Source organism: Pholis gunnellus (assembly GCF_910591455.1).
Source record: "Pholis gunnellus genome assembly, chromosome: 9".
Taxonomy (NCBI): domain Eukaryota; kingdom Metazoa; phylum Chordata; class Actinopteri; order Perciformes; family Pholidae; genus Pholis; species Pholis gunnellus.
In genome coordinates this window covers 18,982,526-18,999,873 of record NC_136535.1, presented here as the reverse complement: position 1 = coordinate 18,999,873, position 17,348 = coordinate 18,982,526, and the positions used below count along the sequence as shown (strand labels likewise).

The following is a 17,348-nucleotide window of genomic DNA, read 5'->3' as shown; positions in this document are numbered from 1 at the left end:
CCAACGTCCAGTCAGGACTCTGCACCTCAGCTTGGGTTATGTGGTTTTGCTGCCTGCTCTTCTCTTTCTTTGGGACACAGAAAAGTTCAACGGTGCTGGGGTTTGGTGTAGCAGTGCTGAAAAGAAGGGGGGGGGGAAGCAAGAAAGACATCAGCACTATTTGAAAATTAAAAGCAAATGTTCTGGGGTTTTAGAGGAGAAGTAACTGGTACGTAGTCTCCCGTGTGCTTGGCTTTGAGGAGGTAAAACGAAGACAGCCTTGAGCCCGGCTCCATGCTGGGTGCAGATTAAAATAACTGTCAGGAGACAGGAGCAGCTATTGAGGGAGACAGGGTGACACACAGAGTGATGGGGCTCAGCCTCTCACACTTCATGACACGGTATTTCAATAAAGCTGGTTCAGCTTTACAGCCTGTGACCTTGTGTGTGTGTGTGTGTCCATTTTGCTTTAGCTTGACAACCCAAGTTGTGTGTGTGTGTGTTTTTTTAGCATTCACGGCTTTTTAAATGTTTTATTTAACCTTTCTTTCTCCAGTATAATCCATTGAGATTTGAAATCTATTTCATAAGGGTTCCTGATCTTGATGGTAGCGTGCATAAAAACACAGATAACAGACTTCAAAACAAAAAAGATGGTTAAAAAACACATAAAAACATGAACCTTTTCACAATCGCATCTATCAAAGAAAATTCATTCCATGTAGAGTCAAGTACATTCAGTGCTCAAATGACCGCTTACTCTAACATGAAATTGAAATGATTTGAATAGGGTTAGATTAGGTTTAGCTTAGGTTTACCTTCGCTACAGGTGGGGCCCAGCCAGGTGAGCGGGCACAGGCATCGCCCATTCAGCCCATCACAGCGGGCCCTGTGGGAGCACTGACACGGCAGGGAGCAGTCGGGGCCATAACGGTCTCCACCGCAGTCTGAGACAGAAAAGACAGAGTGGTAGGGTGAGAGAGAGGTTTAAAAAAAGGAGTATCACCTTTTCAAATTTGAATAATCATTGACAAGCCCGGCGTAAGGGTTAGAGTGTGTACAATTCAGAGCGGCGTTTTCCGAATTTCTACTCATTACATCTGAACATTGAAAGCGTGCTTCCCTCAAGGCGACCTCTACCTTTTTCACATCTCTGTCCTGTCCTTCCTGGGGGGCAGAGGCACCGTCCAGTCGATGGGTCACATGGGGAATCGCCAGCACAGTCACAGGACTGTCCACAGCTCAGTCCAAACCTGCCAGATTCACACCCTGAAAAAAAAAAAAAATGTATGGTTGTAATTAAGAGCACTTTGATTGTCTTCATTAACATACAAATTATAAATTAGATGCATAAAGGCAACTGGCATTCTTTCACATGATCACTTTCCATATAAAGGATACGTTAACTAACTAAACAATGCCCCATATAATTAAATCCAGACCTGATGATGAAGGAATGTGATGATGAGCAACATATTCTCACTTTTCAATCTTTATGGGCATTTAAATGTTAAAATGTAAGACCACACTCATGCAGTCTTGGAACCTATTGGTCTGACGGTCTGTCGGTCTATCGGTCTATATTTCTGTGGGCCAAGACTTCCTTTTCCATGCACTGCTCATCGTTGACAGTCCCATTCGCAATTCCATTGAGATTGGAGACCGTATAGTTGGAGTTGAGCGACAACGTGCACGACTGGATTGTATCACACAAGCATCCAGTTTACAAGCTAATTCTGATGCCAAAATCGTTTCCCTTTTCCTGACGTTTCTGCACATGAGTGCAGTTCATATGTTTGTGCACATGTGTGTTAATCAATACAATCGCCAAATTAAAGCCCAAAAAATAAGTACACACACACGCACACAAACGGACGCAAGTGCATGTAGTTAAGAAAACGGATCCACCCACGTGCACAAGTAGCTGTAGTGCACACAGACAAGAGCCAGGCTTTGTCTCTGGAGCCTGTGGCTGCAGCTGGTCTGCAATGCTCAGTCATACTGTAGCTCCTGCTGGGACTGAAGTGGCCATTTAGGCGCTGACACAGCGGCTGAGAGCCCCGCGAGCAGGCAGGAGGGCACAGGGATGTAACAGGAATGCATTAAGCAGTCGGGAAACACCTGTCTCTCATCAAATAACTAGGCTGCTTGCCTGCCCACCTACCTACTAGCCTGTCTGTCTGTCTGCCAGCCAGACACCACTCGTTTTTTGTTTTTTTGCCGGGAAATCTCTTATTCGTGTTGCTCCTATCTGCCCGTGTCTTATTGCAGCTGCGCATCCAGGTGGCTGTTTATTAATGTGCACAGACAGTGTGAGCATGTGTGCTTGATGGTGTTTCTCTGCTCAAAACCCATCAAATACAGATATCTGTTTTCTTTAAAGGGGACTTTGTTTAATTCAATTAAAATCTCTGCCCACTGAACATGCTTACATGTGGTTTAATGGATTTTAGTAGATAGTCGTGTGCATACTCACGTCTTTGGCATTGTGGGCCATAGTAACCTGGTGGACACACACATTGGCCGGTCACATGGTCACATGTGTGCCCCACTTTACAGTCACACATGTGAGCACAGTTCACTCCAAAGAACCCCGGTGGGCATTCTAAGAGAGACACACAAGACAATGAATTCATGGTTGAGACTACTTGTTTCAGCGTACGGTTAATAATGGTCACGTAATCATGTTGTATCAAGGTTCATTCAAGTTACGTTACAAACATGTGAGTGTTTGCATACTGTGTTGGCAGGCGTGGCCATAGAATCCAGCAGCACATCCGCAGGTGCCAGTAAAACGGTCACAGGTCCCATTGTTGAGGCATGGACACTCTTCTGCACAATCCAGCCCATATTGTCCTTGTGAACAGGCTGCACAAACACACACATAAACTTAAGTTATACATCTTCATTTCAGCAGAAATCGTATTGTAAGAATGTCCTGCGAGTATTGTCCATAAATGTCAACGAATTGAAGTGCGTTTCTTTTTCTCTGATCAGTTTTGATGTTGGTTATCGTTGTTTTTGATTCCCTGTGAACAGCACACTGTTTTGTTCAGTTCAGACTATTTTCTGCTGTGTCCGTGAAGTTGCCTGTGAAGTTGTACCAGTGTCACAGCGGGGTCCGGTCCAGCCTAGTCCACACTTGCAAGACCCATCGCCGGGGTCACACAGACCCACGTTCTGACAGCTGCATGTGTTCCTGCACTGCAGGCCGTAGCGCCCCCTCGGACACGCTAAAAGAAACATTCAGAGAATATCAGGACAAGACAAAACCTACAGCAGTTCTACTCGGCAATCAGTAAGACACACGGACAACACACAGTGCAGTTTGTCTGTCTCTTTCACACACACACACACACACATCTATAGAAGATTGCACTGACCAAATTCATGTTTATTTAGGCAACAGTTCATTAAAGAGATGGCAAAGCAGTCTTAATTTGGCACTGATATGAAAGAGTAATCATGTTTCTCTGGGTAATTTAGATTGGGAAAACAATAAGCAAGCAGTCTTTGATTTTCCTGTTTATTTATTTGCTTCCTTGCCAAATCCAGCGACACGGAACACGGAGAACGAGCTACTTATAGGTTTCTGTAAACATTCAACAAGAGGGACTTAAGAGGTGGTACGTCCAATGCAGGAGACTAAAGGAGAGGACATTTAGCGCAGGCAGTAATGGAAATCCCCGCTTGCAATCCAGCTGAATTGCTGATAAAGGGAGTGATTAAGAAAGCCAAACTCGCCCTCTGTTTCCCGGGAAAGGAGCCCTGTGATCATCAGAGGCCTCAAACGGAGGAAAAGGAGAATTTATTACTGAAATATACAGCGAGAAATGTTGAAAAATGCTTCATCGTTTTTAGTGGTTTCTCACTTTCCAGCTATAGGCTTCCTATTTCTGAAGAGCTCATCAGGGCCAGTGGTTCCCACTGATGCATGTCAGCCACAGTGGTGACTCTGTGTGTAGGATAAAAGATAAAAAGCTAGAAACAACCCATGTTGATGAATCCTGTGATGCATTTTTAATCAAAGTTGAATGATGAATTGCCTCTTGTAATTCAGTAGATAGGGATTTATTCTTTTAACCCTACTGCCTTTACCGTTAATAGTACTTTTGTTTCACTTGAATCATTTGCTAATACTCACAATAACTAAGTATCACTACTGCTGCACATCTTAACTACTGCCGTTAACTACTAACAATCCAACTAGATGTAACAGAGTAGATATCATTTCCTGTTTTCTGGAGCATTTTAACAGGTGGTTAGATCTGACTATGCTTGCATGAGGAAATGATGTACACATTTCTGATTTCATCCAGAGGAAGTGGTTGGCGCCAGATCTCAAGATATTAAAACAAGCTGGAAACTGATTTAATGACTAATTTAGAGCAATCTTTAATATGAACACATTGTTTATTAAACTTGAGAATGTCTTAATGCTTGCATGTAATTGCAATTTCTGTTAAATTAATTTCTTTATCATTATCAGAGTGGAGAGGACGACTGTAGTCAAAGCTCCTGTAACGCTTTACAGAACAGAAGAGGTATTAACAAGCAACATTTATTGAATAGATTCTTTCTATAGAACATTAAGATGAGTGAATGTTAACAATAACATAAATAATATATTTTAGAAAATATATATATATAACTGAGCTTTCGCTCGGCTGCCTGCTAGACCAGTCCTTACTATATTATACAATTGGCTTTGGAGACATGAGCCTTTAGGCTACGGCTGCAGCTTTATGTCTCAAATAGTAAGATAAAAAGCGATATAGATTTCCCTTTATACATTTTCAAATATCAAATAATATTTATACTATTGTGTATATCGTGTGTGTGCTATGTGAGAATCTGCCTTGGTGCAAGGTAGTAGTGCAAATATATTGCTTATATATATATATATATATATATATATATATATATATATATATATATATATATATATATATATATATAAATAATTAAGACTAAACTTGACTATTAAAATGATTCATACTCTCATAACATGCACCAAATAAACTTGATAAAATTGTCTATCATAAACAACAAGGACTGGTCTGTCATAGCTAGAAGCATAAACAAGCAATACATTCGTTTTAGTGTTACCTTGTTGGCAGGACTGTCCCATCCTACCAGGGGCACAGATACACTTCCCATTTGCTGAGTGGCACTGCCCTCCTTCCTCACAGGAGCACAGCTTAGCACAGTCCTTCCCGTAGTACCCACTCGGACAGCCTGCATAAATAAACATGTCTTCATTCACACAAACGTTATGAAGATAAATATCTTATTTACAAAAGCCAGAATTCTCCCAATATAACGAGGAAACTGAAATGACCAACATCCCTAAAACACTAACTCCCAAAAATGATAATAAAGGGGCGCAGAAGGACTTTCAATGTGGAGTACAGACAGGTGCAAGGTTTCTAGACTCACTTGAGCTGCAGTCAGCTCCAATAAAGCCAGGAGGACAGTAACAGATTCCAGTCCTGAAGTCACAGCGACCACCATTGATGCAGCTGCATCTGGACTTGCAGTTTGGCCCAAAAGTCCCCGCTCGACATCCTGGAGATAAACCACAGTCATGAGTCGGAAAGGGAATTGAAAATAGGGTAAAAGGTCAATCGTTGTTATTGGACTGAGATTTTATGGGTATTTTACTTGCAGTATACAGCAGACAAGTAACAAGGGAATTATTTGTAAAAATATGAACATTTCACAGTCAATCATAAAAAAATGATTTTGACTTCAATGGAAATCTACAAGATGGGCCAAATGTATACACAACTACCACATTTCTCCCACCCAGCTCCCTGTTTTACTACAGAATGGTACATATTGCACTTACGTAGCTCACAGCGTGCCCCGTAGTAACCAGGTAAGCAGCTACATTTCCCCGTCACAGGATGGCACTGCTCTTGATCTCCTGAACATTGGCACAGCTTGCTGCAGTTTTGCCCGAACATGCCAGCAGGACAAGCTAAGATGATACATCCACAAATATATCACATATATACACAACAGTGGGACTGTTTGTTCAAATGTAGAAAGAAGTGGGCATATGATCTGCAGAGAAACTTTCCTAAACTCATAGATGCATAGATCATTTGATAATACCGTGTTCAAGAAGTGGGTCAAAATGACAAGTATTAGAATCTTTATGGCTTGTGTTAAACATATACAGTGCACATTTTCAAATTCAGTGTGCAAAGCTTGTCGCATCATACCCAAGAAGACCTGAGACTGTAATTACAGCCAAAGATGATTCAACTAGTACCCACTTGAGGGCCTAAATACCTATATCAATGTGATATTTCATTTTTTATTTTTTTTTAAGAAATTTGCAAACACCTCATTTTGGCATTGTCAGTGTTGGGTATTGAGTAAAGATTTAAGGTTGTAACATAAGATGTGAAAAAGGAGAAGTTTCCGAATACTTTCTGAATGCACTGAATTCTATCTTCAGAATTTTGCTCAAAATAATTATCTGAATTCCACAACTAGATTATTAGTTTGTAATGGGTGTCTTTTTATTTTTAATCATCAAATTATTTAACTTAACAATAATTTATACTATGCTAGCTAAGCTTTTGCTAACAGCTCCACAACTACAGTAATGCTAGCTGGCAAGCTAATGCTAGCTAGCTAGCTAAAAAGTAGGGTTATTTGATTAGAGAAACTTGTTATTTTCTTTACATAACTGTAACAGAAGTGTAAATGGTAAGTTAGTGAAAAGTTACAGTAGTTTGTGCGAACAAAGACGAGCGCCATTTTGCTCTCCCTCCTCTGTTACTCTGTGAACATACTGGGGCATTCAGTATTGACTGGTAACAAAACCCAAACTCCCAGCTACCCTGTTCAAACCCCAATGGACGCAGAGCGACATTCTTTCACACAGCCTTTCTGCATACATCCACATATACTCATCACAATAATGAATGGAGTCCACAGACAATCAGTCATGGCCAACAAGATGAATCTGTGAACCGAACATGTTTTCGGGTGAGACCGCAGCACTCAGTTACTCAGTCAGGCAGCAGCAGGCAGCGTGGGGGACAGATAAGCAAGGACTCCAGACTAAAGAGGCAATTACGGCGCTGTCATTATGCATGTCTGCCTTCCAAAGGCCCTTATCCGCCGCCGAGGAGACAAAAACAATGCCTTCTGTTTTACTTGGCAACTGGTGTGTAACATTTATCAGATGTCTGGGGAGCGTGTGAGGAGAGGAAGGGAGCTGAGGTGGTGAGGGGGGGGAGGTAGAAGGAGTGGTGAAGCTGCTCGTATATAGTCTTAAAGGGTATGGTCTACATAATAAAACATTAGCATAAAGCCCTGTGACAGTGAGGGTTTAGTGCCGGTGCAGAGTGCATTTCTCGGAATAGAATAAACGGTAATCTTTCCCAGGAGGACCAGGAAGAAAAAAAAGGAAAAGAAATTTTAATCAGTATTAACGGAATGATTCTTGGTGATCACTTTACTCCCATGGTGCCTTTCCTTCCTGATGGGAGTGGTGCGTTTCGGGATGACAGTGTTCTATCAACAAAGCCCATATGTCAGCCATGGTTTTAAATGCATGACAGTGATATTAGCCATGTGCCAAGGCTCTCTCAATCACCAGTCGTGACATTGTGCAAGAATTGAGTTTGCCTTTTACAACTGAGCAAATTAAAATGCTACAAATGAATACGCTTGCAAGACTTACTTTGCCAATTTTATGTTTTCTTGTCATTCTTACTTTTCTCGCAGCCAGTCCCTGTGAGTCCAGCTGGGCACCCACATCTCCCCGTCTCATGGTGACAGGACACCCCGGCTTGGCACTGACACCGTCGGGCACAGGAAGCGCCGTAGGACCCCGGAAGGCAGGCTGTGTGTCGACACACACATGCAGGTACACATCAGCCAGTTTTCTCTCATGTTCAGCGCTCCTCAATTGCCACTTTCATTCCGTTTCAATTTCCTCGGCTCCTTACACACTCACGTCTGTCACACCTGGCTCCCCTCCAGCCTGGCTCGCACTCACAGCGACCCGTCACATGGTGGCAACTTGAGCTACGGACACAGTCGCACCTCTGCTCACAGCCCTCTCCAAAGAATCCCTTAGAACAGGCTCCAAAAAATAAAAGACACAAATGTACAAATTCAGACAACACACAACATTAAACTCTGAGAACAACACTTTATGAAATAATGACTTTTATGATTATATACCAGAGGCTAATTGCACCAAGTGTTTTGAGCAAGCAAGGTTTATAATTCCAGAAGTAAGTAAACCTTCACTTTTGTTTCGCTGATGCTACACGGAAACATTTGTAACTGCTGCACAGAGGGAAACTGCTGGATGGCAGGTTGACTATGTATCTATACATCTCAATGGGGCAGGTAAAAAACAGGTTCCAGATAAAACTGTATGCACTATACCAATAAAAAGCTAAATAAGAACTAATGTCCTGTAATGCAACAGCGTTGATGTGAAGTCACCTGACTGACAGAGCTCTCCTATCCAACCTGGCAGACACACGCATCTTCCCGTCACTCTGTCACATCTCCCTCCATTCGTACAGCTGCAGGCTTCAGTGCAGTTCTTTCCATAACGTCCTTCCTCGCACTCTAGGAGAGAGGGAAAGGATTTCAAGGGTTTGAATAGTTTGAGTCATGTGTTTCCCTTCGATTCCTCCCGATGTAATACATGGTGCTGCTGTAGGACTCACCTAACTCACAGGCGGCTCCAGTCCAGCCGGGCGGGCAGGAGCAATGGCCAGTCGTGCTATCACAGGAGCCTCCATGTCGACACAGACATTGACCAGAACAGTTTTCCCCATGTTGTCCTGCGGGACAGGCTGAACTCACACACGTAACACAGTACAGTATAGTGAGTTAATGACATGAATGGGTTTTAAGAAAATAATGCACACGATTGTATAACAGTTTCGTATTAATATAAATACTAAGCTTGTATGATATTTGTATCAATGTGAGATTGATTATTAAATAATATTTATCATCCAACAGTATGCACCATGTCCATCTATCTAGCTCAGTACCAGGGGCGGCAGTAACAAATTACATTTACAGTTACTGTAGCAAAATCATTTTTTTGTGTACTTTGAGCCCTACTTCACTACACTTAATGTCACATCCATGACAGAGTAAAAACAAAACAAAAAAGTCCTGCAGGTGTGTCTGTGTTCGCAGTGTGTGCGCTTCGCGGTGTGTAAAAGCTGTGTAGTCTCTAATTTGCTTTGATATGTGTGTTAGTTTCTGCAGCCGCTGTGGAGTTTCTATTGTTTACGTGTGTGTGTGTGTGTGTGTGTGTGTGTGTGTGTGTATATATATATATATATATATATATATATATATATATATATATATATATATATATATATATATATATACACACATACATACGTATATTAATCACTTATCATCATTATTGTTCGTTATGGGTTTGCACATGAGGAAGCTGAAAGTCAACAATTAGGAGGGTGCAGCCCACACGCTGTCCGATACTCATATTGACGCTACAAGTAAACCTGTATGTGCAATTATCATTCATGTTTTTACTGCTGAGGTGTGCATTATTTGTTTATGTGCATATGTTTATACCCATGCAAGAAACCGGGAGGGTATTTCTACTGATCTCAAACTTCTGAAATTATCATTTGAATAGTGCCTCTAAAGGATGATACCAGTGCGATTTACAAATTGTCTCTTTGACTACAAAATGTCTGCTTTTTCAGCTTTTGCGGACCCTTTTTGGAAACAGGCAATTCAATTGTAGGTAGCGATTGTTATCCATTGATTTCTAAAATGTAGAAATAAACTATCAGACTCTTTAAGACTTGCCCAGGTTGTGTAACATCAAGTTTGTCGAGCAAATTTTAAGAGTTTACTCATCAATATATCGCATGAAAATGAATGAAAACCGCAGATAAAATACATCCAACTTTCCAAAACACAGTAGTATGGTTTGTAAGATGGATAGCTGTGATGTAAAGTATAGCTTATTTGTATTACATGAGCTAAGACATGAAAACCCACCGGTATTGCCCTTTAAGAAAACAGCAGCAAAACATTTGACAGGGTTTGCCATGCTGAGTGATTAGCTACTCACACAGTTGGCAGCTGACTCCAGTCCACCCCGCTGCACAGCTGCATCGCCCGGTGACGTGGTCACACCTGGCTCCGTTCTGACACTCACAGGTCTGACTGCACTGCTCCCCAAAATTACCGTCTGGGCATTCTACCCACACAAACCACACATACACGATAACATAATACAAACGGAGGACAGCCAGTGTTGACTTAGCTTATATTTGCAGCAAATGTATCGCACTGAAGAGCTACAGGACATTTTGACACATTTTCATCACACGTACTGTAAACGCCTCCTTAATGATGAAAGTCCAAGAAGACATTTGGAGTCTTAAGACAGGGGGAAAATGCACTAATGACAGAGATGCATCATTAAGTCTTGCGAGTGGCTTTCTGCTGGCTGTAGTAGTCAGGACCACAAAATGGCAGTGGCAAAAGGAAAGTCTTGAATAAGACTGCAGAATGACAGACTAAGAACTTTAGTGGGGATTTCATTGGCTTCATTAAAACAAGCGGCATGAAACTTTAGCATGAGAACACTGATTGGTTAGCTACTAAAGGGTCTTCTCCCTTTCCTAATGTTGATCGCTATAAACACATGTGTGCATTTATCCAGAATAGACCTCAATTCAACCATGTGTGCCAGAGGGCACTCTTGTCCCTCCTTCCTCCACCCTTACCCATCCCTAAAAAAAAGTCATTGGCAATGTCTCATTATAGAGATAATTATCCGCAAACACATCATAGTTGTGTTTAAGGAGAGGATGTCGTGATGGGCTGCAGTGAGGGCCTCCCTCACACCCCGTTTTAATGATGTGGCTTCCATTACCCAGAATGCAGTGTGGTCCTGCCCAGCCGGCGGTGCATAGGCAGGCTCCTGTGATGTGGTGGCAGCGGGCACCGTTCCTGCACTCGCACATCTGGCCACAGTCAAGACCGTAAAAGCCGTCCGGGCACACTGTGGGCCAAGATAAAACATCCGACTGGTTAGAACTGGCAGCTTCACAGAAGAGGACAGGAAAAGGTCCAGATAGATGCCAACATTTTTATTTATTTTTTTTTTAGTTCTTTCTCTTCCCTTCCTCATCTCTCAATCTCTCCTCCTACTTTCCCCTCGCCGTCTTACCACCTACTGGAAATACCAATATCAAATTGCAGTACCACGCTGCGGCTGTTCATTTGCAGAGCGTCTGCGTTCGTTAAGTGAGCTCATGTCCCACATGTGTGGTGGATCTGGGCCACATCAAAGTCGACGGCGGCTCGGAGGCCGTTCTGTTTTAAGGGGTAGAGGGGGCACAGAAAGCTGGTAATTAGAGCACCTGCTGAGTCAACAGGCCCCACCAAAACAGGACAAAACAAAGCCAGGTTACTCTGCCCCCCCTAACACACATGCACACATACCTATCGCTGCTGATGCAAGGAGATGCCAGTGTGAGAGTCTGTTTCTCATTCCCAAGGAGAGCCAGAGAGATTGTTTAAGTGTGCGTAGAGTCAATTGACACTCAGTAAGTTTGGTAAACATACTGCCTCCCATCCACAAGAACCAAGCCAGAGGCAGCGGGATGAATGAGCCTTTCCACTGCTGGGACCTAAATATTGTCTGTAAGCATGACTTCACCGGAGCAGGAAAGAATGACTGTGTTTATTCACAGCCTATTTTTCATCGCTCAATTTCTCACTGTAGAGATCACGTCCCAACTTCAGAATAATAGTTGTATTTTGCAATAGAAACGTTCTTCCATTCTGGTTTTTATTTACAGCAGCGCTGCTCTTTGCGCTGACAAAGTTTGAGTGATTGACAGCGGTTGCAGACATTTCTCTCTGTTTTCTATTGGAGTTGTATGTGAAAAAATCTGGTAAGGGTTTGGGTAGAGTCTGTCCCAATTATTGCAGCAGCCAGCAGTTTTTTTTATTTAATTCATGTGCTACCTCTTCTTTTTAAGAAAAGCAGTGGACCATGCTACCAAAGGAAGCCACAAATTGGGAGTGCAACAGAACTGTGTAACTTGGTGGTTTTATGTATTTGAAATGCCACAGTACTCGGGGTGTTTCCCGACAGTTTATGCATCATACACTCCTTTCTCCTGCTCCAGTTGATGATGCTGTCCCCACTCCTTTTTTCGCCCTGAAGGCCTCAAATTGTGAAAAGCATCCTTCCTGCTCAGCAGTTTCTGGCATGGCCATCGCTGTGTTCCCACGCTGACAGCGTGACGTCTTTGCCTGCCTCTGTAGTGGTTAGGCTGCGATGTTATTAAAGCCAGCCCACTGAGGATGCTGTCATTTTAACCCAGCTGTACATTAGGTCTGTGGTAGTACTGTAGCAAAATCGTTTATTGTCTCCTGTTTATTATTATGATAGCAATCGCTGACAGCATGGCAACATCATTCTTTCCTGCAGGGAAATGTTTGAGGAATGTTTCTCTGAAACATCATTTATGAACAGATGACGCGGGCGCTCAACGCATCTATGATGATAAAAAAAATAAACACAAAACATCTCAGATGAGTGATGCACCCCTTTTAATGAGGTCTTTATTCCTGGCACAGTAATCACCCCAACATGTTAAACGCTTTTCTTCCTTTTCAAATGCAGCAGACAAAGTTTATTGGAGCACACAAACTCTACAGTAAATCTTCAGGGGATGTACTGACACCTCCTGAATGGCAAAGTTTATTATTTGTTTATGCCAGCAGGGGGCGACTGGTTCCCATATTAAACACAGAGAAGCAATCTGTCATCTGATATTAGGACAGTGTCTGCAAGTGTTTGTAAGTAAAGACTCTTCCCTCTCAGTCTTTGTTTATTATAGGCACAGAGGATTCGGTCCATCACCACACACACACACACACACACACACTGCCATCGCTGAAAGACTCCGTCTCCAGACTAAATGAGCTCTTTAAGACAGGCGGATTATTTCCAGATCCCTGGTTGTGTAAGAGCCACTGCTGTCAGCCCATAAAGCAGGTCCAGGGACCACACAGCCGGGGGAGAGCAGACCGCAGAAATAGAGCGGATAGAGAGAACATAGAATAGAACTTCCTGGTGCCATTCAGGGTCTATACACTGGAAGAGGTCAACTGCACAACGGCAACAACACAACACTGTTTCTTCCACAATAGCGCGGATGTTCAAGTTCTTTTTACTGCGACCAAATTAACTATTTTGATGCAAACATCAAAGCCGCGGACCAGAAAACGGAACACCATTCACGTTAATTAAAGAGGTGGTCTGGTCTACGGGACCCACGTCAGAACAATTGCTTGTGTTTCCTCTGACAAAACCCGAGTGAAATGTTTAGCATCAACCACAAGAGTGCTCGGTGAAAGTATGCATTTTGCCATAGCAACAAGCTCGCTGAGTCTCGCACTTGAAACCGTTGCGTGGACGAATATCGCCTGCCTAGAATCCAACGCTGAAAAGAGAAAGTCATCTCTTTCCATCTTAATTCTGTGAAGCAGATGAACTAAGCAAGATCTGGTCCTTCTCACAGCACAGGCCTCTTCCTGACTTTTCCTGAAGGAAGAGGCCCAGCAGAAGACTGAGAAACTGGACACCTCTGTTTGAGGAGAAAGGGCCTTCAGAAAAACCGAATCTGGTCAGACTGATAGCCTTATTTCCACACGCGACGGCCAATCAGAGTGACGTCTACGTCTGAGGCCATTAGAGTGTTATGGCTAGGGATGTGGAGCTCTGTTCTAGTGTGACATGGCCATGATTTACGATGCCCCGTGTACTACGGAGGTGGTATGAATTTCTGGGCCTGGTAGTACACTTACACTAAATCTTACACTTTGTAATAACATGAGGCCACTTCAAGTGCAAAGACTATAATCAAGAACAAATCTATTACATTAAGACTCTTGCACCGTTGGTATGTCTTGTAGTTTCGGTAAAAATATGATGAGAATAATATTCGTTACAATGAAAGGTTCCCTGTGGCAGGATGCTTGAAAAGACTGCAGCCTGTGAAATACAGTCTATCTGCTCCAAAATGACGAATAAGAATCTCGGGATTTGTGTGGTATTAAAATGGTTTTCATATGACATTACATCTGATGATTCATTAAATCTGTGGGACGATTCGCTCAAACTGTGAATCAGAAGACTGTCCTGCAGCGCCCTCTAGTGTATTAAGACTAGTAATCTCACTTTAAGAAGGTTTTATACTTGTGGAAGGAAAACAGAAACACACCTTTTAGTGAAAGATGCACAGGACTTTCAAAAAAATACTCTCTGGTACATTAATATTAACATTGTTGAATTTAATAAAAAGTGCCAAGTGGACCTTAAATCAATCTTTCAAGTCTCTTGACTATTTATGTTTGGGATGTTAAAGATTGATTACGGGTTAAAAAGTCTCCAAACATATAGAAAATGTTGTACAGTCACTAATGAGAAACAAAATAAATCTTACTTTTTTCACAGTAAGTGCCACCATGTCCAGGTGAACATGTGCAGGCTCCACTCACGTGGTCGCAGAGGGCTCCGTTCTGACACTGGCACTGCTGGACACACCCCTGCCCATAACTGCCATTCACACACTCTGAACATACGAGAGAGGCAGATCAAGAGTGATTTAGCAAAACAATATTGTAAATCTTAAGCATTTAACCAAATGTAGCCATCTTAAAAAAAGAAATCTGTCCCACGGGGAATACTATCTTGTGTTATGTCATGTTGTACTAAATATAGTTCCTGTAGGTACATCCAGAACTGTAGAAGCTTTACATAAGCTCCTAAATTCTCTAAATATATAGTATATTCCAAGTCCCTGTGAAATGTACAGAAATCATAAAATAAAAACATGTAATGATAAAATATAATATCCAGAAAATAACTTTCAGGGTTGTAAATAGGTTATAAGTGACGATCGCCCCATGGTGGCAGTGTGTGCTGAAATATATCCTATTAAAACTGTGACGTTTAAGAAGTTGGCTTACTCTTTTCACAGTGGTCTCCGGTGAAGCCGCCCTCGCACGCACAGTGACCGGTGATCGGGTCACAGTCCAGAGAGATCTCTTTGCACTGGCATTCACTCAGACACTCTTGGCCCCAGTAACCAGACTCGCATGCTATGAAGTTCAGCAAATGTTGCGCTCAGAGATATGTTCAATGTTGCATTTAGATTTTTTTTTTTATGAGGATAATAACAGTTCTTACATGTTGCACAGTCGTGGCCTCTTTTGCCCGGAGGGCAGATGCAGCGTCCAGTCTGTGAGTCACACGTAGTGTCAGGGTGGCATGAACAGCGCCTTAAGCAGCCTGGTCCATGGAAACCTGGGGGACACTCTGTACACAACATGACATTTATAGGATGATGCTTTAGTAATCCACTCTTTTTGACTGACACATGGTTTGTAACATATATTTGATATACATGAAACTTTAGTAAAATAATGTAAATGTGTATTGCATATATAAAACAAATCAGTCATTTGCAGTTTAATCACTTGTTCAATCATTGCAACATTTTCGTTTTTCTTTGAGACATACAAATTTGAAGTCAAAATAGTCCAAAAATAGTTTTTTTTACGTTTCTTGATTAGATTAAAACTCACCATTTTGGCAGAGGTTCCCCGTGAAGCCTGGTTTACAGTCGCACACACCAGTCTGCTTGTTGCAGGAGCCTCTGATCTCACATTTAGGACATGGTGACTGGCACTTCAACCCCCAGAATCCATCAGGGCAGTCTGGGGGAGCACCAAGTATCTTTCAGAAGTGAGCAGTAAACCACGTATGTTAGTTATTTCTCATTAAAGTCCTATAGATGTTTTGGCGGAGGAAATGTATTAAATGGCAAATAAGCCACACAGCAAAGGAATTGGTTTGGTTTAAAGAGGCAACAAACAACCCAAAAGTGCTGGTTATTCAGTGGGCTGATACTGAGGTCAATGAGTGCAAACATAATTAGGTTAAAATTTCATGAAATTAAAACACAAATTCAATGGAACATAAAATATATTTTTAAAAAACAACAAAATAAATGTACCTTCGTGACAGGAGTGTCCCGTCTTCCCAGCAGGACAGATGCACCGTCCGGTCACAGGATCACAAGGAGCTCCTCCACAGTCGCAGGTCAGACGACAGCTCTCGCCATAGCTCCGGGATTGGCAGGCTAGCAACACACAAGGCCGGATTGTGTAACATTGCAAAAAGAGAACTGCAGAAATACTAAATCATTTTCTGTTTATTTATTCAGCCTCTGCCAATAGCCTCTGCAGTAGTAACTGAAGTAAATTACCCCTGTCATGACCTGGCCTGCAACCTAAGATAAATACAATCCCGAAGATGTGGATTCCTTTTTTTTTTTTATTATTTGGCTTTGACAAACCCAGCAAGCCGAGGCCTGGACTGTGCATTAGTGCCGACATACTGTAAAACTGCTTTGTTAGTCCACTCCACGGAGACGCAAAGTCTTGTTTTTACCAGAGGCTCCTGAACAATATACAGTATCACTTTAGATCACAACACAGAAGGTTGAGCGTTCCATCAAGCAGCCGAGTAAACAGCCAGAGGGACACCCTGCAGTGGAGACACACTCGTACTTTTGGTTTGCACAGTTTGTAATAACAAGAACACCTGCACTGACCAGGTGAATTAATGAAGGAAGCGTCATTTATTTCACCCACTAAATCCACTCAATCCACTCAATCCATCAAAGGAGGCAGAGAATGAATAGAAAAGGACAGAATAAAGAGATTCAAGGGTGAATTGAAAAAGATTGTGACAAAGGTTGAAAACATTCCGAAACCCATAACTCATAACAATTTGTGGTGACATCAGAAAGGGCACGCACTTACACATGAAGTATGCAAACAATGACCACACATGTAGAAACGTGTCGGTGTACAACCCCACGCACTTCACATATCCACACGTACGCGTAAAATAGGACAATGATCCTTTTCTGTAAAGGTTATGGCCACTTGAGAGTGCTGTGGAGTCGAGCTATGAGGGGGGGCGTCATAATTTAACAGTAGTGTGATAAAAATATTGGAAAATTCAAAAAACACAATATATTTTAAATGAAATTGACTACTTACATTCCTTTACCGTAACTCATTCATAGTTTGATGCACAATGCCCTTTTAAATTGCATTAAAGCAGCTCTTTGTCTCACCTAGCTGACATTTATTTCCATGTAGGCCTGCAGGACATCGCTGACTGCATTCTCCGGTCCTTGGGTCACATGACCCTCCACCTGGACAGTCACACGGTTGCTCACAGCCCGCACCAAAGAAGCCAAGCTCACATTCTACAAACACACAAA

The 17,348-nt window shown here is 42.3% G+C and overlaps 1 protein-coding gene across 1 annotated transcript in view; it reads right to left on the bottom strand.

Annotated features, from left to right (window-relative positions):
- Positions 1–17,348, bottom strand: part of egfem1 (EGF-like and EMI domain containing 1) — a gene marked incomplete at its 5' end in the record, with an annotated part of 50,185 nt that continues 32,837 nt past the window's right edge. The window contains 21 exons of the mRNA XM_079165671.1: positions 1–116; positions 798–926; positions 1,120–1,248; positions 2,456–2,584; positions 2,719–2,847; positions 3,084–3,212; positions 5,089–5,217; positions 5,419–5,547; positions 5,831–5,962; positions 7,718–7,846; positions 7,961–8,089; positions 8,461–8,589; positions 8,691–8,819; positions 10,094–10,222; positions 10,904–11,032; positions 14,493–14,621; positions 15,019–15,150; positions 15,239–15,367; positions 15,637–15,768; positions 16,068–16,193; positions 17,199–17,333. Coding sequence (XP_079021797.1) covers positions 37–116; positions 798–926; positions 1,120–1,248; positions 2,456–2,584; positions 2,719–2,847; positions 3,084–3,212; positions 5,089–5,217; positions 5,419–5,547; positions 5,831–5,962; positions 7,718–7,846; positions 7,961–8,089; positions 8,461–8,589; positions 8,691–8,819; positions 10,094–10,222; positions 10,904–11,032; positions 14,493–14,621; positions 15,019–15,150; positions 15,239–15,367; positions 15,637–15,768; positions 16,068–16,193; positions 17,199–17,333 — 2,672 coding nt within the window. The 3' untranslated portion in view covers positions 1–36. The remainder of the gene's footprint in view (positions 117–797; positions 927–1,119; positions 1,249–2,455; positions 2,585–2,718; positions 2,848–3,083; positions 3,213–5,088; positions 5,218–5,418; positions 5,548–5,830; positions 5,963–7,717; positions 7,847–7,960; positions 8,090–8,460; positions 8,590–8,690; positions 8,820–10,093; positions 10,223–10,903; positions 11,033–14,492; positions 14,622–15,018; positions 15,151–15,238; positions 15,368–15,636; positions 15,769–16,067; positions 16,194–17,198; positions 17,334–17,348) is intronic.